General features: G+C 43.2%; 1 protein-coding gene across 4 annotated transcripts in view; it reads right to left on the reverse strand.

Moving 5' to 3' along the window:
* Positions 1-3,298: 3,298 nt before the first annotated feature.
* The window catches only part of EPM2A (EPM2A glucan phosphatase, laforin), a 96,922-nt gene continuing 77,895 nt past the window's right edge, over positions 3,299-22,325 (reverse strand). For 2 of the 4 annotated variants that reach the window (XM_072965982.1, XM_072965980.1), the window contains exons 3-4: positions 13,103-13,344; positions 3,299-5,643 (exon numbers count right to left, since the gene is read on the reverse strand). In XM_072965982.1, coding sequence (XP_072822083.1) covers positions 5,366-5,643; positions 13,103-13,344 — 520 coding nt within the window. In that variant the 3' untranslated portion in view covers positions 3,299-5,365. The remainder of the gene's footprint in view (positions 5,644-13,102; positions 13,345-22,325) is intronic. The other 2 variants (XM_072965979.1, XM_072965981.1) reach the window with 2 other exon arrangements.

Genomic DNA, 22,325 nt, shown 5'->3' on the forward strand with positions numbered 1-22,325 from the left:
GAAAGAGCATCTTTTCCTGTAGTTCTTTCTTAAGAGTGAGGAAACTACCCAGAAGCCCCCAGAATTCTTCATGTATCTCCGGGGCCCTTGTTAAGTCACATATTTTTTCCTGAACTAATCTCTATTACCACGGAAATACTTGATTTTTACTCAATTCTGGGTTCCTGAACCAAAGAGGAGAGGGTTTTCTGTCAAGTGTTTTAACTGTCTCAGCATCGTTGTGAGTGTGGCCTGGCATCAGGCTACACCTATAAAAATGGGAAACTTAGTCCATTCTGAACCCTTCCTCTAAACTTCCACTCTTCTCCAATCTGCCTTGTTTTTCATTCGCCATTGTCTTCAGGAAGTTGCTTTCTGTAATGTTATAGTTTGAATTGCATCCCCACCAAAAATTCATAAATTGAAGTCCTGACCTCCAGTACCTGAGAATATGACCTTATTCAGAAATAAGGTGTTTGCAGATGTAATTAGGTAAGATGAGGTCATACTGGAGTAGGGTGGACCACTAATCCAGTGTAACTGGTATCCTTATAAAAATGGTAACTTTGGACACAGCCACACACACACACACACACACACACACAGAAAACCATAGGCAGGGGTTGGGGTGATGAGTCTGCAAACCAAGGAAAACCGGAGATTGCCAGCAAGTCACAGAAACTGGCTGGGAGGTGTGGAACAGATTCTCCCTCGGAGTCTCAGAAGGAACCAACCCTCAGATACATTGTCTTGGACTTTTGGCCTCTGGAACCGTAAAACAATGGATTTCTGTTGTTGAAGCTACTTAGTTTGTAGTGCATTTTTCAGAGGCCCCAACAAACCAATGCATGTGGTGCCCAGAACTCATACACGGTGGTTCATTGGGCACTTACGCCACCAGACCAGGAGAGAATCTGTCCTACTTGCCTTGGAATAAGTTCACAGCTCTCTGTGCCTCTAGCTTACTTATCTGTAGAGTAGGATAATGACAATATTTACCTCATAGGATTTGCTGGGAAGATTAAAAGCTCTGATTCGGGTGAAGCGCTTAGAGGAAAAGTACATGGACCACGTACGCTCTCCGAAGTCACTAGCTATTCTTGGCCTTCGCTCGTTGAACCACCTGCCAGATTCTACTACAGGCACTGTAAGTACATGACCAGACAAAGCAGATGTAAATGTTGGCCTTTATGATGCTTACATCTGCAGTGAGAGGATGCAGACAATAAAACAGATAAGCAAATTATGCAACATACTGGCCAGTGGTAAGTTCCATGAAGAGAAGTGAAGCAGAGAATGAGGAGAGAGAGGAGGTTTGGGATTGGGGGTGGCAATTTTAATAGCATGGTGCAGAGAGGCACCACTGGAGGAGGGACGGGAGTGAGCCAAGTGCACACCTGGAGAAAGGCCATTCCAGGCAGAGAGATGAGCAAGTGCAAGTGCCCTGATGTCGAAGCCAGCATGGAACAAAGAGCACGGAGGCTAGCATGGCTAGAGCAGAGTGAGGTGCAAGCAGGAGGAGGGGAGATCAGAGACATAATGGGACCAGGTTGTGTAGGTCCCCGGATGGCTTTGGCTTTTATTCTGAGCGACTTGCTGAGTCACTGTAGATTTTGAGCATGGGAGTGACATGATTTGACGTACATTTTCATAGGATCACCCTGGCCACTGTTTGAGAATGGATTTGATAGTGGTAGGGGCAGAGGTAGGGGATGGGGAAAGGAAGGCAGGACACAGGGAGACCAGGTAGGAGGCTGTTTCTGACATCCAGTCTAGAGAGAATGTGGCTCTACCTAGAGCTGTTCAGTGGAGGAGGTAAAACACAGTCAGGCTGCAGATATTTTGACAGGAGAGGTGACAGGTCTTCTTGATGGATTGATTGTGGTGTCTGAAAGAAAGGATGGTGTTAAGAATGACTCTGAGGTGTGAACCTGAGAAATTGGAAGCACGTTTCCATTAACCGAATTGGGAAAGACTTTTGGACTAATGGTTTGTGGAAGGAAAGAACAGAGTTGTTACGGCTGTTCTTCCTCTTCCATTATTACTACCGCCGGTATTATTGTGGTCACAAGAGGTAGCTTCATCAGTCCTTCCCTCTTGATTCTTAATCCCGTCTCCTATCAGACTTTCTCTTTTTCCCAGCAGGTAAGAAGCCACGGCGCATCCCACGCTCCTGTTTGGTCCTCACATTACATCCAGCTGGTCCTCTTTCCTACCATAATCTAGTCCCAGAGAGAAGCAAATGGATACTTAGTGCAGCACCCTCTCCTGAGAACACTACCTTGACTCCACTCCTCTTTTTCTACATTCACACCATCCTTCTCAGTACCCCCAGTAGAAAGGAAACACCTGCTTTTTCTTCTTTTGGAAATTTCGCTGGGCTTCGCTTTTTCTCATTTTAGCCATTTTTCTTCCACTTACTTCAGTTTCCATTAATCCTCCCACCTATTCTTTCCCGCTAACAACACTGTCTGCTCTCGCTCCCAGGAACTCTCCTATGACTCAACACCGCAGTAAATCTCCTGACCTGTCTTCCCAGCTCATTTCTTTCTGCCGGTCCTCAATTAATACTCTTTGCTGCAGGAAGAGTCATTTGAGGGCTCCGAGTCTAGTTTACTCTTCTGTAAAATGAAGGAATTAAACTAGATTATCTCCAAAGATACTTTCAATTTTGACTTTTGATCAAACGGACTTTATGTTTAGCTATTCAGTGTTTCTTTCATGTGTGGCAAGTTCTCAGTTCCTGGCTAGCTTGTTCTCAAATCTTTCCATTCATTACTTCCTTGTAGTTTTCAAAGTCCTAACTACATTTTTTCATCATTATTTCTTAGGCCAAGCCAAGCAGTTTTCACTCAAACCTTAATAGTGATCAAAAGAGTGTATTTCTTTTTTTAGATTTTTCCTCACACTGGCACACAAAAATTTTGAAGAACAATGTTTCAAGTCTAAAAGAAAGTAACCTTGTTTGGACGTTTCTTTTCCATGAGTGAGATCTTATGATTTTCTTTGAGAAATCTGTGACAAAAGTTTCGTTAACACCAGTGACAAGCAGCTAATGACACAATATCTGCTTCGATTTTCTCTGACACACCCTTGAGCTTCTTTGTGGTCCCCTCAGTTTTGACTTCCCTTTGTCCTGTAACTGCCAATTTCCATCAGCTAATGAGAAAGTAAGAGTGATAAGGGAAAACAATTTAGCTCAGATGACTGCCTCTTTTACAAATAAGGAAATACGGTTTGTTCTTCTGGGTTTCAAACTAAATAAATAACATTAAAAAAAAAGTCTGTACACAGAGGTCATTTTTAATGCTTTTACTTAGCAAAAATTCCAGGGGATTTTGAAATAAATTGGACATCCCATTCACTGAGGACAAGAGGTTGTTCCAAAACATTCTTTAATAGCCCTAAACTGATTTTGCCTATCAAAGCAAAAAAAGGAAAAAATCCACCCAAAAAAGGCTTTCTATAATGGAAATTATGTATTCTTAGACATTAAAGAAATTTTCTCTCTCTCTCTGTCACACACACACACACACACACAGAGTTATATAATTAGTTAGAAATATTCCATTTTTATGATTAAATTTTACATGACACATTATGACTGTTAATGGGTTACTTGGATACAACAGTTATTTCTAGTTATTTTTAGCAAGAGAGCTGGACTTCACATTATTTAATCCTGGCTTGTAAATTTAGCTTTGTAAAATTGTAGGATACATGTGCCCCATCCAACCCTCTCAGTCCAAATTAAACATCCATCTCCCCTGAGTCCCACAGTTACACGATGCCTCCCCCTCCTCTGAACTCCCCTGGACTCACCTTGCACCCTTCTTACCCCCACAATTCCTGAATCAGAGTCTCTCACAGCTATCAGTGAATATTTATGGAAGATAAGAAGGGGCAGAAAAATAAACAAGCGCTGTAGTTTAATAGAAAAAGTATGGGCTTCGTGTCAGACAGACCTAGCTCTGTATCTCATTTCATCTATTTCCTCACCGTGTAATACTGGACAGCTGATTTAACCTCTCTGAGACTTCCTTCGTTTCCTCTTCTATATAGTGGAGATAATAAAACCTACCTTCACAGGGTACCGTGAAGATTAAATTAAATAAGATCGTAAAGCTCCCAGCACGTAAGAGGCACCCAGTAAAAGTTACTCCCCTTCCCCATTCTAGCCCGTCGTTACGAGGTCAGTACTGCAGTGCACCTGACAGAACACAGTGCTGTTTCTAGGCTCTGAGCTTTTGGGAGGCAGAGTCTTACTAAACTTTGCGTTTCCTATGGAACTTAGGGTAGCAAATCGCATAGTCTGGAAGCACAACGACTGTATTTTATTTTTCTGCTCCTTCTTTTCTTTAAAGTAACTCTTAAGTCATGGAACAATTATCTGTGGATTTTGGCCCTTTGGGCCCTTTGGGGAATACAGCTCCTCTTGTGAGCTATGTATGGCTCAGGCCGCCCTGGCCTTGAGACGGCCTACTCTGGTTTAATTTAGGATAACTACTTTCCTGAATTCTATGGCAACTGATCGGAACACTGTTCCATTTCTCACCGCAGAAACTACTGCAGAAAAATCGACCTTATTCTGAGAGAAACTGAACTCACTTCAGTATGCTGGCAAAGCCACTAGCTGTATTGAAAATGCACTGAGTCAAATAAACCTCGGTTATAAACTCCAGCTCATCCCTGACCAGCCCTGAGGCCTTGGGCAAGCTCTCTGTGCTCACTGAGCCTAAACAAACAGATAATAAATCTACATGGTTGTGGGAAGAGAAGGAAGGTGAAGACTTGGAACACACTTGGAACAGCTAAAGCACGATGCAAAAGAAAAAGTCTAGAAAGTCATCGCCTTTGGCCGTATTGGGCTCTTACCCACCTGATTCCCTTCTTTGGCCAACTAACTGATTCTTATTTTATGATTTCAGTTCAGTACAGCAGAAAGGCTGTGTGTGTGTGTGTGCGCGCGTGCGTGTGCCCACGCGCGGGCTGGTGCACACGCACACACAGTGATGACATCTACGTAACACCTCATCCCCGCACCGCGTCTCAATGAACACGCAAGGGCGGCCCTGAATTTACAGAAAAGCAGCAACCGCGCAGCAAGGGCCCGGCCGCCTGCTCGCAGTGGAACTACACCCCTTCCCTTCTGTCTAATGCTAGAAAAACTGCATAGCCCACCTGCTTGCGGATTTTTCTGTGTGTCAGTCACAGCTTTCTTTGTGAAATATTTCAGAGAAGATACAGCTCAATCAAAGCGTAACAGAAAGCCAGCCCAGACTAGAGAAGGTGGGTCAGGAGGAAGAATCTCGGTCTCTGGGTCATTTACTGTCATCACCCCAGGCATCCTAAGGAAACCTGGAGGGAGGGGGTCCAGGCCCATCACCTACACACCGCGTATGGAAGGACGAACCTTCCCAAATTTCTGATAAAAATCTTCCTCTGCCCGGACCAAGGCTTCTTCATCAATGTACACAGCCGGCCGCTTGGCCACGAGGAAGTACTGCACCTTCCTGGGCCTCCAGCCCAGCACGTACTGCAGCCAGCCGCACACGGCGGCCGTGGAGCGGCCCACGCCGGCGTTGCAGTGCACGTACACGGTGTGTCCGTTCTCGAGCAGCGCGTGGAGGAGACAGACCGCCTGCGGCAGCATCTGGACACGGCCTGGGATTGAGAGAGCACAGCACAGACAAGTGAGAAATGGAACCCCCACTCCGCCGCTGACTCACAGCTACTCCTCCAGCGCAGCTGACATCGCAGTGTCAGGGCGGGAGACGCAGGGAGGTCCGAGCGTGCGTCACTCCTTTAAAGGAAAAGGTGAGACAGGGTCAACACCTGCTAGGAATGAAGTGGAACGAACGTCCAGAGGCAGTAGGTCAGCTCTGAACTGTCCCTTGGTTTTGCTGCTCCTCTCACTTCTGCATCCGTGCAAATTTCCGGTCAAAGGTAAGTTCACCACCGCCTATGATCAGAATGGATTTTTACATCTATCAGAACGGTTTGTACAGATCGCACAGAGGTTTAAAGGATTTCAAAGATAAGCTCCTTTAATCCAGAAGGATCTTTCAGGTAAAGGCAAAATAGAATTCGTCCATGTTGGTTAAAGGAGTCAGTCCTATGTGTTCAACATATTCATTTGTCCATGGACCGGCTAAGGTATTCACTGAAATGTGTCGCGTAGCCAATCATTCATTCACTCCCTCGTGATACAGTGTGTATTAAAACTGATTCAACTTCTTCTTTAACTGGGCAATTATGACTACAGTTCTTGCTGCTGTGTGCTACTATTTTGATGATTAGATGATCCAACTGTCTTCTGCTTGTCACACTAAGACAGGATATGCAATGCTCTGCTGAGGCCCGTTGGACTCAGCCCTCTCTGTCATCCCAGGGACAGAGAGCCCCCTAAAATCAGCAAACGCCTGGGTGCCTGGAGTTTCTTCTACTCACAGATCTCAGAGCAAAATTAATTCAGTGGATTTTGGGGATGGTCAGTGTAAATTACTTCAAGAAGCGATGAAAGAGGGGACCACAGTTCTGGATGAAAACTGCGTGCTCTGACTTCACATTCTCCAGCCGCTCTCTGTCCTCAACCACACAGAGACACCACAGCCCCGGGGGGACCCTCCAAGGGCCACAGAGAAGTGCCCAGTCCAGCCTTCACATTGCCCACCCAGAGGATTACTTCAGAGGCAGGAAAAGCCCCTCCCTCAAACAATTTCAAGCCAGATGTTCCCCGAGGGCTAGAATTCCCCCAAGAGAGCCACTCAAGTTTAGACTTTTCTCTTAAGATGTCTTTTTTTAAATGCAAATACCCTGAAGAGACCAACACAACACTCTGCAATCAGGCATCAACACCTTAGAAGGAGAGACATTGCCAAAACCCCTCTGTAGCCGGAAGGCCCTCCCAGGGACCACTATGTGAGGGGGGGTGTCCACCTTAGCTTCAGGCTCACCCCACTCCGCGATCAAAGCAGGAAATCTGTGTGGAAGCCAGATAATGTTCTAATGTTTCTGCTGGTGCTCTGTTAATCCCTCTGACTAAGGGATCTAAAGGCCCCATACGCAATTTAGAAATGTTTTTAACAGGAATGCTTTAGGCAGAGCACACTTTGCAGTTCCTAAAGCTCCATCTCTCCCCAGGGTCTGCTGCCACACTTTCCTCTTCCCTGCCTGTTCCTTGGGGGCATCTGAATTGGAGACACATCAGCTCCTATGCCTTGCTTGATTTCTCAGAGTCCAGACTGATCTGTACTTCTGTGCTTGGTTGCAGGGTGCTCTGAGGTTAGTGCTAGGTGGGCCTGCCATACAGTCAGTTACTCATGGCATCTCCAAGGGGCAGTAAAGCATCACTGGAGATGTAACGAGGTGTGGACATCGCATGTTCTGGAGCGGTGTCTCCCTGTATTTCCCAGGGAGAGAGTACTGTGTATGTCACCCACTCTCTGAGCTGGGGGATCAGAGGAGGCAACACCTCCCAGTCTGTTTGAGCGACACTGCTGATAAGGGTGAGTCCTGTTCGAGTGTGAGCACTTGTTCCACACAGGGGGTGTTGGAGGTTGACTTTAAGTAACACTGGCTGGGAAGGGAGCGCCCAGTGATGGATCCAGGAAGCTTGGGTTCTTTCTGCTCCTGCCACAACTGGGATCACCTTTCCAGTTCCTGTTACATCTGCCTCTCCAGCTACCAAGTGCATTGCCAGGAAGTAAACAGAAATATCTTTAATGTGGGTTTTTATCACGTTTCCAATATCTGAATATCCCATGGTGGCCATCTGCTGGGGGAGCTGCTGGAATCAGAGTCCCAGCCCCTGGTGCTCAGCATTGGCATGGCCAGCCCACCCAAGCCAGGTCTGCAGGGAGCCATCAGGGTCCCTTCCCCTGACATCCTCTCTGGCCAGAGGTTCCCCAAAGAAGGGTCTGCACCTAGTGGCCCAAATGACCTAGTATGTCCCCCTTTCCTTTTTATCTGCAAAAGATTCTTCAAGAGGCATGTATATGGCTTAGAAGCTGAAAAGGGGCGTGTTAGTTTAAGGTTCAATAGACTCAGACACATAATCCTGGAAGGTAAATGTCAACTTCCACGTGGAAACGCCGAAGGCTCCCAGTTTAAACATGAGTTTCCCCCACCGGCGGTCTTCTACTAGAACCACTCAGCCATTCCACTTAAGAACTGTCAGACAATTATTTACATAATGTAAAAATGAATCAATAAATAAAAAGGGGCACCAGAGAAGCAGCTGATCTAGGATGCTAGGAGTCTCAGCCTGGCCTCAGCCAGAGCCCTCCTTTATTTTGACCTCCAGGGACTGCAGATCACCCTGCTGTGACTGATGACAGCTAACATTACTGAGCCCTTTCTACCTGCCAGGCGCTGCTCTAAGCACTGGGCTTGCAAAAGCTCCTTCACAGGCACTATGAGGTTTCAACAACTATGAGGTTGGTACTATTCTTATCCTCATTATATCTGAGGAAATGGAGGCATGGAGATTTACCCAGGGTTATTCCCCAGTGGCCACTCAAACCCAGCCATCCAGGTTCTAAAGCCTCTGGTCTCAACTTCTGTGCCACTGTCCTTCTCTAACCTACCAGGTCAGCGGTACCTGCAGGTCATCATGCTGTCAATCTGAGTTCTCACTTGGCTGGTCCTGCTGCAGCTCCCACCCCTGTGTGACACCCTCCCTGGGGCTCAGCACCTCTGTCCCCACCCCAGAGGGACCATCTGTGCCCAACAGGCTCACACCCTTCCACTTGCCGACCCATTCTAGGGAGCCTGAGCTAACGTTCAAGCCGCCAAGGCATCACAGCGGGGTCCCCAGGTGCAGGGCTCACCCAATCAAGCCAGTGTCAACCAGAGCCCCTAATTTTTATGTTTCATACATTTAGGCTCCATATAGAGTTTAATTTGATTCTAGAAAGCTTCCCTTTTTAAGAACAAGAATACCTCAAGGCAAGAAAGAACTGCTGATTTTTTTTTTAAATATTCCAAATTTTAAATGTTGGCAACTAAGTTGAAAATTTTAAACCCTGTGCAGGTCCGACAAAACACTCCACCATCTGTGATTCTTACTTTGGAATTTAAAACAGGCCTTGACTTTCTATAGATGCTCAATAAACATTCGTTAAGTACATGAATTAAAACAAAGTAAAACAAAACCACTAACACCGATTTGATATGAGACACCATGAGACGACTCTAATCCAACGTTTGGTCCACATTTCCTCCAGGTGAATCCAGCTCTGGAAGGATGAAAAGCTACCTGACGACATGTAATGAGCAAGCAAGCAAAGGTGGTGAGAAGGGGACAGGGGCAGGGTGGGGCAGCCTGAGGCACTGGGTCCTGAATAAGTGGGAGTGGGGAGCCCTAAGGATGTCTGAGGCTGACCTAAGGCTGACCCTGAAAGAAATCATTCCTGGCACAACTTTCAGCCTTTCCAACACACACAAACACACACACACACACACACACACACACACACACACCCCTTTCCTTTCTAAATCCAGAAGCAGATTTATGGCTGAATATATTACTATTGCATATGAGCTTGTCTTCTTTTCCTTGATGTAGATAAGGTCCATGTTATCTGTAACATCCTTTGGTAGAAACTGAAAGACTTGTGACTAAACATATGGACACATCTTGGGGATTTTGCAAGCACTTTCCTATCAGTTATCTTTTTCTGGTGTTATAATCCTGTAAGGCACAGATTACTATTCCCTATTTTCCAAGTACAGGGACCAGCCTGCCCATATCACACAGCTGCTCAAGGACGAGGCGGCTCCAGCCCAGGTGTTGTGGCTCCAAGGCCGTGTCTCTGCCCCGTGGCAATGCTGAATTCAGTGCACTGAGTCAGAGAAAGGACTCAGCCTGTGACAACAGAGGGGTGGCCAAGGACTCCGGGCAGCACATTAACCCATTTGGGAGGCAAGGGTAGACCATCTGTTACCAACCGCACTGCGCTGACACAGGTCAAAACCCAGTCTGAAAACTGACTTTCAGTGAGCGGATTTAATGTTTTCAGGTGAGTGCTAGGTTTGGGAGCTTTTTGTTTCTCAGGTAAAAGACACAAACCAAAATTAAAAAAAAAAAAAAGAAGAAGAAAAAGGAAAAGAAACCTAACTAACCCCAACCCCTCTGCATATGACACAAAGTACAAGAGTAAGAATCAATGGCCCAATTGATTGCAACAGGTCTGTGACAACCAGTGGTGACAGCCAGCCCTAACAAAGTGTCTTCCTTCTCTGACTTTATCTGACAGCGTTATGCTGCAGCTCAAAACACTTCCAGATGGATTTTTCCCTAGAGTTCCAAAAACATTCAGCTGGATTAATCGGTGTGTTCATTGTGCTAATATTGTGAGCCACATAGATTGATCTGCTGGTCAGAAATTCCTGGGCGACTCAGGAATGGTTGTTAACCCTTTGACTACTTCCGCAGGTTATGCTGAAACAAAGACACCCTTTATTTAGTCTTGGGGTTTGGCCTTTTTCAAGTAGGAGCTTTCATTTTGCTGCCATTCCATGTTTCCAGACTGCTTCCGTGTGCGAGGTGCTCCATTGTGTGAATGGGACCTGGTGGCTCTGTGATCCCCTCAAAAGGGTTTGATACAATTACAGTGGGTCTTTGGGGATAGAATCTTCCCTCAGGCTTCTGCATATTCCCAAACCGTCAAGCAAATTACCTATTAGTCAGCAGGGTTTGGGGGCAATCAGTGCACGGGGTGGAACATGCCATAGTTATCTCAGCTTCTTTGAGCCTCATCTCACGTTAATTCTCCAGTGGGATAATGATGCTATAAAATCAGAGTCGAAGAAGTAAACATCAAAACACTCCCTGAAAGCTACAGGCACACTGTCCTAACAATCTTATCTGTTATTAAGCGAGAGAAACTGGACAGGACAAATATGACCTCGATTCAATCAGTGTTCGTCTGTGCAAATAAGGTTTTTAGTTTTTTCTTCCTTGGAAAAAGAGCTCTTGTTGCTAAATCAAGCTCCTTTGGATGGGCATTAATCACCAAGGGGAGTAACCAAACTACCTCCTGTTCAGGCCAAAACCTATACCTCATTCCCGGTGAGAGTTCAGTTCAGACACAGACCCACGAAGGGGTCCAGCCCTGCCAGGAGAACCACCTGAGAGTCACAGAGAGCCCAGGTCCCAAGGTCCAGTGACCGAGGCAGCCTGTGACTCTCAGCCCGTGACTCTCAGTCTCCTGCCCCACTCACATCTTGGACTGTTGACTCTGTCTGGGGGGACAAGCTACCTCCTGAGCAGCTCAGGACTTTGTCTAACTCCAGCTAATGATGAACAGGAAGGACTGAAAGTGTGGTTGGTGGTCTGCAGAAGCTCCTTGAAGAGTCCGTGCAGAGAGCATGTAGAGAACAGCTTCCTCCCCTGGTGCCTGGAGCCAGGTTCTGAGCCGGACTGCCTGCGCGGAAACCCAGCCTGCATCTCCGCTCTCGGACCTCGGCCAGGTGACTTAACTTTTCTGTGCCTCCTTCTCCTCCTCTGCGAATTGGAGAGAACTACCTCATCTGCCTGGGCTCTTGTCGTGAGAACTAAGCGAGTTAATGCATTGAATTGCTGAGAAGAGTGTTTGATACATAATGTACTGTGGGGGGAAGAGGGCTGATGATACAGGCATTTCCTCCTCGCTAAGAATCACGGCCTTCTTTCTCCTCCCCAGAAGAGCAGTTCACAAACTCCCGCAGCCCGTGCCGTTCCACAGCTCTCTGCTGCCCCCTGCTGACACCTGGTTGATATTATTAGTGTAACTTGTTCTCGGCTTAATCGAATTATCTCCGGCCCTTTTCTACAAGAACCCAATTCTACAACCAGCCTGAAATACAGGCCATTCCTCTGAAGCACCAGGCCTCTGTGCCTTGGTCTACGTTTTCTTCCACCCGGCATGCCCCTCCTCCCTCCACCTTGACCTGTCACGCCCACCTCAAATACCGGGACATTCCCGTAGCCACACTGTGCTCCCCCACAGAAACTGCTCCTCCCACACCATAACCCACCCTCCCCGCGCACGACTCGTTCCTCTCCTCACACTCTTCTTTGTACTCTAATTAGTTTTGAACCTATCTTAGTGCCTCTTACCATTAGATCAAAATCATGCCTTACTTGTCCCTGATTCCCCGGCAGCACCCATGTCACACCCTGATCCTCTCTCCACAATGACAGGTTTTGTGCAGCCACCCTGTAGCCACTCTACCCCGAGCTGCATTCTCCCTCCTTATCTCTCACCTTGACTCCTCCCCAGCGTCCCCAGATCCACTGGGGCTCACCCCTATATTGTCTACACTGCAATCAAAGGGCGGTTTCTGAGGAAGAAAAAATGGTTATCTTGGCATCTGTCAGGCTCCTACCCTTTCAACTGCTTCTCCCCACTTTAGCATCTAGAGTCTGAAGTTTTTACTGTGTACAAAATCCTGCAAGACTCTCTTCCCTCCTTCCCAGACCTGCAGCCACACTGGCCTTTTTTTCAGTCCCTGCAGCACTCTGCTCTCCTGCAACGAGGATTCTTCCCAAGCTGCTCCCTCTGCCTGGGAGTCTCTCCCTCCTCAGCCTCGCCCAGCCTGCACTTCAGATCTCAGCTCAGACGCACCCAAGAAAACCTTCCCTGGCCCTTCTTCCGGGGTCTGACTTGCCTGAGCACGTTCTCGTAGCAATATCTATGTATCTTTCTAACAAAGAAACTCGTCACAGTTTTAAATTTCTATCTGTAGTCATTTAATGCATGCTTGTCTTCCCCACAGGACTGTAAGCTCCATGAGGACAGGAGGTGTGCCCGCTTTCCTTCACTGTTGTAGTCCCAGCCACCAGCCTACTGCCACACACACACATAGTGGATACACAGTAAATACGTTTAATGAATAAACAAACAAAGAACCCATGTTAAACAGAATCTTAGCCAACGAGTCAAAAGATAAATATATGTAAAATATATTAAACCACAAAACTCGTATTTATTCCATATCTATCATTCATTTTTTGGTCATTCAGTGATAGGTAGAAAGGTAGGTAGGTAGACAGGCAGACTGGCAGACTGGCAGAAAGAGCAAGGGCTTCTCTGAAACACATTCGACCAGGAGCCAGAGAGGTCCTCCTGATACTTACCTTCAGTGCTCATATCTGGTGTCGGCATCCAGATGTAGACCAAGCCTTCTTCCTTGTACAGCTTAATCATAGTGTCCGGAGTCATGGGTTCTGGGTAGCGGTTACAGCCTGAGGAATTCTGTACAATATCCCATTCCGTCTGGAAATTCATGACGGCTGTAACCCCCAGTTCATGCTTCAGTTTGATGGTTACGTGTTCCACTTGACGAGGGCAGCTCCCCAGCCAGATATTTGGTAGAATTCTAATAAGAACACATGGAGTCAACTATCTCTATTGCTGGTGTCATGAGTTAAAGCCTGAGGCACTGCATGAAACACGGAGTATTTAAAGGCAAAGTTAACCTTTAAATCTGGTGCAGGAAAAGCCGTATTAAGAATATGAGAACCAACATTACTACTGAAAGGCAAAAATACTGGTGGCAGTGTTTTGGGGAAAACAAATATTTCAATTAACTAGAATGCCAGGAGATAGACATTAGCAAACCAAATCCAGCAATATATTCAAGGAAGTCCACCAAGTTACACTTACTCCATGAATGTATATGTGGTTCAGCATTAGGAAACCCATCAACATGGTTCAAATACCAGTAAATTAAAGGCAAAACGCCTGTGATTATGTCATAAATTCTGGGAAACATGTGCTAGAACCCAGCAATCATCCCTGTTTAAAGCTCTGTATAAAAATTGCAAATAGTATGAGATTACCAGAAACTAACAAACAACAATCTTCTTTCAAATAAAATCAAAGTAAAGGTTATTTCCATTAGTACCTAACATTATTCTGTATGTTTCATCTAATGCTACAAGGTAAGAAGGAGAAATACAACTATCTGTACAAAAGAGATTCAACTGTAAAAGCCATGAAAAGTATTAAGATATCTGGATAAGGGAAAATACATAAAAACCAATCAGCTTTTCTCTACACTGCCAAGAGCCAGGGAGAAACAGAGTGTGGGGAGGAAGGAAAATCTCATTCAAAATTACAAAACATCTCAGAATTTCTTAAACCAGAAAGAACTATAAAATTTCAGGATGTTAAGAAAATAACAACAAATAAATACTGTGATATGTGATTTACAGTAAGAAACATATATCTGTTCTTCATCCCCATTTCTGGCACAGAGCTCCTAAAACCATTGAAATTTCATAAGTGATGAGAGCCACAGAGGAGTCTTTTGTTCATGAGGTGACTATTGGAATGCACCTAAGGATGGGGGCTGGTTGCCAGGGGTACCAACCTTGTGATTAGAGGCTTGGAATTTTCATTCCCACCCCCTGACCTCCTGGAAGGGGAGAGGGGCTGGAGGTTGAATCAGTCACCTTCAGACAATGATTTCATCAATCGTGCCTATGTAATGAAGCCTCCATAAAAACCCAAAAGGACAGGGTTTGGAAAGCCTCCAGGCTGGTGAACACTTGGTGGTGCCTGGAGAGGGCATGGAAGCTCTGCCCTTTCCCCCATGCCTTCCCCTGGCATCTCTTATATCTGACTGTTCCTGAGTTATATCCTTTTATATTGAACTGGTGATCCACTCAGTGCAAATTAAAGAAAGTTGTAATTCACCATCTGGTTCTACAAGAATGAAGTCACTAGCACTGCAGTTACTGGCCTTCTCTACATACACTGAAAGGAGTTCAGGGTGGAGATCAGGACCAGGCATTCTGTGCTTTGGGAAAAACTGTGAGAACAGGCTATTTTAGATAGTTAGATATTTTCAGGAGAAAATTTTATGAACTCAGTTTCTTACATCTGCTCTTTCCTAGAAAAGCACTAAAATCATTAATGGAGAGATCTGCTCCTTGCAACTAGCAGCACCCTTCTACCAAGAAATGCACTTGGGTGCACATACCTGCTTCACCAACATCATATATATATTAATAGCCTCCCCCACCACCTCAGCAGGTCCTGACGGGCTGTCTCCCGGGCTGTAGTCCTCAGTAAGCATCTAATAAAACTTAACCCATAGTTCTCACATTGTGCTTTTTTTTTCAGTCAACATAAGTAAATGTTTCCTTGAGTTCTGTGAGCTGCTGTAGCAAAATACTCAAACTCAAATCTAAGGAGGGAGTCTGGGAAACACCCAATCTGTAGCCAGTCAGTAACAGGGAACAACCTGGGCTCATGACTGGTGTTTGAAGGCAGGTTAGGGAGGTGGGTCTTGTGGGACTGAACCCTTAATGTGTGGAATCTGATACATCTGCAGGTAGATGGGGTCAGAACTGAGTTGAACTACAGGACACCAAACTGGTCCACAGAGAATCACTTGGATATCTGAGGAAACGCCTTCCCACACACACATTGGAACTGGGTCCCAGAACCTAAAAGGCATAACCATGCTCTTTAGTTGGAAGATTTAAGATAAAAAAAAATGTAAATATCTTTAAAATGTAAATATTTTCTAAATTAATATATAAATTAAATGCATGTTATTATAATCTGTTGCATATGGTTATATTGTCTTGTTCACTGATTATTTCACATGTGTACATTCTCTCCAGAACTAATGGGCAAATACTCTGTTTCAAACTTTACAGTTGAATCATATCACCTAGAACCTTACTAGGTCCATTAGAGGGCATTCAGACAACAGTTATGAGATGACTGTGGCAGACATCACTGATGCTCCCCAGGGTTCTCAAGCATGGAGGACTAAACTCCCTCTCTACCTCCAAGTTAGATATGGCTGTGTCAATAAAATGTGAGCTGAAGTGACACATGTCACTTCCAGAGGTACATACTTCAAACCCTATGCATGATTGTCCATTCTTTCTTTCCTGGCTGCAATGATCATGAAGGCACGTGAGGATGCTGGGCTGCTGGAAGCTGAAGCTGCCTGGAATGTCAGGCTACCTCAGGGAGGACAGCTGCCTGGAGAGCTAACGGCTTGTTGTGTAAAGCGAGTTTTGGCATTGTTTGTCACCACAGCATAACTTAACTTATTCTGACCAATACAAAGCCTAAATAAACCAATTGCTCTAAAGTCTCTAATATGGAGGAAAGAAACGGAGCAGAGGGACTATACTTTTATTTAGTGACTTTCATTTTGAGTTTAGAGCAGTCATTCTCAATTGGGAACAGCTTTGCTTCCCAGAGGATATTGGACAATGATTACAGAGACATTTTTGATTGTCAAGTGACTATCAAGCTGGGTGCTGCTACTGGCATCTGGTAGACTGAGATCAGAGACACACAGAACATCCCCCCGCAGCAAAGAATTCTCTACTCCAAAATGTCAATAGTGTCTAAGTTAAGAAGCTTTCATTTAGGGAAATAAATGTGGAAGAGAACTCTTTACTTTTTGTAGAACGAAAAGGAACATGGAGCTGGAGTAAGACCAACATAACTGACACGGAGTTTGTGGCTCATCAGCTGCAACCGTCTGATAACAATATGCTTCCAGGTTACACTGTAGAACAGGTATGTATATATGCATACACAGAGAAACCGAGGGAGTGAAGCAAAAGCCTAATGCTGTGCAGCTGAACAGCAGGGCGACACGTGTAGTGTGGTGTCATGGGGAAAGGGCACTGAACACAAGCTAGAAAGGCTGAGCTCAAATACAACTTCAGCACAGTATTTTTAAAAGAACTTGATAATAAGTTTCTGACCTTAGGCCAAAGTATTTATCATCCCTGAGCCTTTGGTGTGTTCATCTTTAAAATGGTCCTGCCTTTAATGGAAAAAAATATGAAAACGAATATATGTACATACATGCATGACTGGGACATTGTGCTGTACACCAGAGACTGACACATTGTAACTGGCTGTACTTCAATTTTTTTTAAAATGGTCCTAAAAATTACTACCTCACAGGAATTTTGTGAGAAGTAAATACAATTAAATAAGGTATTTAAATAAAACTGACACTAACAGATGTACAATAAATGCAAGTGGAGTTTATGTCCAGTTTTTATATTTTACTTATTAAAATAATTTATGTTAATAATAAAAGTAATTTATTTTATATTGAAATGACCATTCAAATACTTTTCCATTGTCCTTTGTGTCCTCCATTTGAATGCTGCAGAATATAGACTATTCACCCAATTTTTTAAACATGAAATTCAGCTTGTCTTTTCCTTCGAGCTGTTGCTGTTGTCATTGTGGGTGTTAACATAAGAAGCCAATGGATGAATCCTCAAATGTGGGCATTATCCATCCTCAGTAAAAATATCTTACCAGATCAAGCATCATCTTTCTAAAGCTTGAATCCTACCCACTCTCAGGGAAAGGATAAACCAATTTTTTATCGCTGCTTGGTTTCTAAGTCTAATGGGTTACTAGGAATTTCCTTGTGGATTATTGAGGATTATTATGGAAATAATAAAAGGATAAAGTTTACAGAGAAAAGTTAGAAACCCAGGAAAGACTTAATGATGCTCTGAAGATGGACACAGGATCCAAAGTTCTCTTTACCTTATTTCTGACCCCAAAGAATTCTCAGATACCCCATTGGGCCGGTGGACTGAGAGGAAGACCATTGGCAGGGGCGTTTAGAGTGCCGGAGAACTACACTTCATGAGGACATTGTTCGCTGAGTGTCCAGTCTCTGCAGGAGTGGAATCTTCACCTGGGCCATTGTCCCTTCCCTCTGGCTGTTAAGTGAGGGTAGGAGACTTCACCTATCCCGATGTTCCATCCCTCCTTCCATTATCTGAAAGACCCCTTCTGCAGGAACCTGCTGGATGCCCAGCAGATAACTACAGGGTTGGGCAGCCATACCTGTACTTTGGGGGACTGGACACCTCAGTTACATAATTAAGAAATATGACCTTTTGAACGACAGTGTACTTTAACTGGCAAAATCTTGAAGTGGTCTGGTAACAGATTAAAATGAATATTCATGGCAAGCAAGCTAAATTTCAAATGTTACCCAGAATTTTCTTGAATATTGTACTCTTTGAGTGGTTAGAACTTAGTATTTAGCTAGTAAATAAATGCCAAAATAAACTGGCTAACAAAAAGAAATGATAAGTATGTGATATGATAGATGTGTTAGCTACTGCGACAGTGTTGTAATCATATTGCAATATGGAAATATATCAAATCAACACATTGTACACTAAACTTACATAATAGGGCATGTCAACTATATCTCAATAAAATAAAATGAACTTTGAAGTAAAAAAATAAAATAAAGTGACTAGCATGCAAGATTTGCATAAATGCCAAAGAATAGTTCATAGAGATATACAAAGGGTAAATCAGGATATGGGAGCCTACAAAATAAGAAATCAGAATTCCAAACAAGACTCAATATACAGATCACATTGTGTTGCTTTAAAAGGTGTTATTTTATCATCTCGTTCAGCCTTGGTCAGCAAATGTATTTAAACGAATCAGGAACCTCAGGAAACTCAGAACAAATCAAAGACAAACAGCCCCAAAGTTAGTGCCTTAACATATATATTTTCCACATCAAATTTCTAACGGAAATAAGCCATTAAACATTTCCCATACATTTTCACACACATATAAACACCAGTATGTATATCAGATATTTTCCAACTTTTCAGCAACATAACTAGCTCCTCCCCTGGAAATGCTGGAAGTCAGAGTCCATATTTACGAAATTAGTATAAAATAATTCCTGACTTGTTTAAGTGAGATGTTCTGGACCTAGGAGATGAATAACTAAAGATAAATTCTGAAAACAAGCACTGTAATGAAGGATAGAGAATTAAAGTTGTAAATTTTACTGAACCATTCTATGGGACATGTAGGCAAAATACTAGGCTTGTTGGAAACACACAGATCAATAGATCTTGCATAATTGGACAGCTAAAGTGCCCTTTATATGCATCCTATTTCAGTTTGTTGCCTCCAATAGCAAGTGATCCATTTCTAGTTACATGATATACTAGAGGTAGTAAGATGCATGATGTCCTTTCTAAACAGTAATTAAACTTCTACTTGTCCATTCAAGAGAGAATGATTTGACACCATTAAAAAGCAATTTTTACTCATCTCATCTTAGTTTTAATCTTCTTTTGGTGTTGATGATACTTTAAACTATTTTAAAAATCAGGACTTTTCAAAGATGGAAAGAAGTTTGTTGAAATATGTTTTTAGGGCATAAAAATCTTCTGTAAAGGTAGTTTTAATGCAAGACATATCAAACTTCAAAGATACAATTACTGGAATAAAGAGTATAGCTTGCACTTACATTGTAAATTGCATTGTAAAACTTCCAGAGAATTACTTTATGAATAATTCACTATCAATCACGAATTACATCAGAGATTTCTGGCTCCACTACAGACTATTTGGAAAGGTCAACGAGAAACTACTGTACCAAATGGACGTTCACAGAGTCAACCCAGAACAGAAATTCCCAAACCTGGCTTTGCATTCAAGCCACATGTGATGCTTTTATAAAAACTTCTATCACCAGGACCTACCCCAGAGATACTCATAAAGTGGTTCTGAAGTGAGATCTACTAGAGATTACCATACTAAATGAACTAAGTCAGACAGAGAAGACAAATATCATATGATGTATCATTTACGTGTGGAATCTTTTGAAAAATGATACAAATGAACTTGTTTTACAAAAAAAAATAGTCTCACATACATAGGAAACAAACTTATGGCTACCAAAGGGGAAAGGGTGGGGGAGGGGTAAATTAGGGATTTGGGATTAACATATATAAAACAGATAACCAACAAGGGCCTACTGTATAGCAACATCTTATGGTGAAAAAGAATATGAAAACAAATATATGTATGTTCAGGTATGACTGAAGCATTATGCTGTACACCAGAAGTTGACACAGCATTGTAAACTGACTATACTGACTATACTTAGATAAAAAAATATATATATATTATATATATATACACACAATAAACAAAAAAATGAAAAAATTAAGTGAGGTCTAAGATTCTGTGAATTGATTTTTATTTTATTTTTTAGAAATTAACCGGATTTCATATATTACTATGCATCAAGATTCCAGAACCACTAGCCTAGCAGAACCCAATAAACATATAGGAGAAGTTTAGTATATGGGTCTCAACACCTTTTAGTAGCAGGGAGACATATAGAGATGAGAGCATGAACTTGCTCAGCTCTACACATAGACATATAAAATTAAGCCTCTACTGTCTCCAAAAATAGTTTCAAGACTGCAGATGATTCCGAGACAGAGAGTGAGGCCTGGGGAACTGTTATGAGAGAGTGTTTATGAGAACATATGTCCATGTGTTTAATGCGTATTATCTTCTAAAATGTCAAAACAAACTCTACTTCTGAGTCATGACACACATTTAATATAGTTATATCCATTAAGAATGTACTACCATAGAAAAAATTATGAACTTGGGTTTTGACTGTTGCCACTATGATTTAACAAGATTGAACTTAAATAAAATCTATCCTAACAATATCACAACTCAGCTAAAGACCAGGGGGAAGAGCTGGATGGCTGACGTTCTGAAAGCTTACTTTCCTGGACTGCAAATCAAAATCAGTTTCATTCATTTGAATGAATCTGGATGTGCAGTTCCAGGTAATCACATCACAACACTGCACCGTCCGCTTCACCTGTCAGGCCGGGGCCTGTGATACAACAGCTACCGAGGCATGTGAATCGGAACCACTTGCTCCACCCCAGCTGTCAGTCAAAGGAGGCCTCGCTGGCAATAATGAGTACATCAGGCAGAGTGAGCACCCAAGCTCTTTGCAGAAAACACCACAGGGTATTGGTGTGGAAAAGACAAGAGATCTCAGGAAACGAGACAGTTAACATGGACTCCACATTGCAGGTTCCATCAGTAAAGACCATGAGAAATGGCAGAGTGACCTTTTCCTGAAGGTGAAAATTTGCATCACTTTTTGTCCACAGAGGGGAAAAATTAGGGAAACCACAGGAATGGTGGGATCAACGTATGGACATAGGCGATTAGTTGTCATCACACCAAGAGACCACAGCCCTTGAACCATAGCGCCCTCTTCTCCCCATTCAAACTCAGCACCATTCAAAGACAGAGAAAATGGATTTGGGGGAGGTTCTTCGTAAAATCCAGCTAAGAATTTAGCAGGAAAAAAAAAAGAACAATTAGCACATTTCCTACGATGGGTAATTGTGCTGCATTTACCTTATTTAATATTTTATGGGCAATTCAATGTGAAATTAAAATGTGATCTAGCTTTTAAATAATGGGTGAAGAAAAAAGTCTATCAGTCCTGCAATTTAGATCTCATTAGTGAGAAAGCAAGAGAAACATTAAAATCAACCTCCAGGAAGCTCCAAGCTTCATTAGCACATATAGTTCCTTCTGCTGAAAATCTGTTCTCCGGTGTCAGGTGTTAAGTTATTAATGCCAAACTTCTATGCCAAAAGGGTGCTTGTAACAGACTCCAGTTAAGGCTGAATAACTGCTCAAAGACAAACTCCAACTTAGAGAGCAATGCTAATTATCTGCTTTAATAAAAAATAGTTTTATTATAGTTTGCTTGTGGGTCAAAGACTAGTGTATATAGAACACATGTGACTTTCTATAAGTGCTGTCAGTTTCTTAGGTTTTTTTGGATGTGCTATGTAGTTTATCGCCAAATGAAGCAAATATTTTTGACACATGTTCTCTCATTTTCTATACTATAAAATGTCATAACTTAATTATGAAGGTCTGTTATGGGTTGAATTGTGTTTCCCCAAAATTCCCATGTTGAAGTCCTAACCCACAGCACCTAAGAGTGCGACTTTATTTGGAGGTAGGGTCTCTACAAAGGTAATCAAGTTAAAATGAAGCCATTGGGGTGGGCTGTAATCAAATACGAATGGTGTCCTTATAAGAACTGGAAATTTGAACAGAAACGTACAGAGAGAAGAATGATGTGCAGATAAAAGGAGTAAGATGTTGATCTCCAAGGCAAGAAAAGAGGTCCAGAACAGATCCTTCCCTCACAGCTCTAAGAACAAATCAGTCCCACAGACACATCGACCTCACACTTGAGACTTCAGAGCTGTGAGAAAATAAACGTCTGCTCTTTAAGCCACCCAGTTTGTGGCACTTTGTTATGGCAACCCCAGGAAGCGGATACAAGGTCTAAAATTCAGACTTAAAATATATACAATTACCAAAATATATACAATTATCCAGACTCTCCAAATATCCATATATCAGATGCACTTACAATTAAGCATTTTAATAGATATCTTTCACATTTCATCCTGATGTTCAGAATTCCTGTAAATACAACTAACACTTGATTGGGGT

The sequence above is a fragment of the Vicugna pacos genome, chromosome 8 (assembly GCF_048564905.1).
Source record: "Vicugna pacos chromosome 8, VicPac4, whole genome shotgun sequence".
Taxonomy (NCBI): Eukaryota; Metazoa; Chordata; class Mammalia; order Artiodactyla; family Camelidae; genus Vicugna; species Vicugna pacos.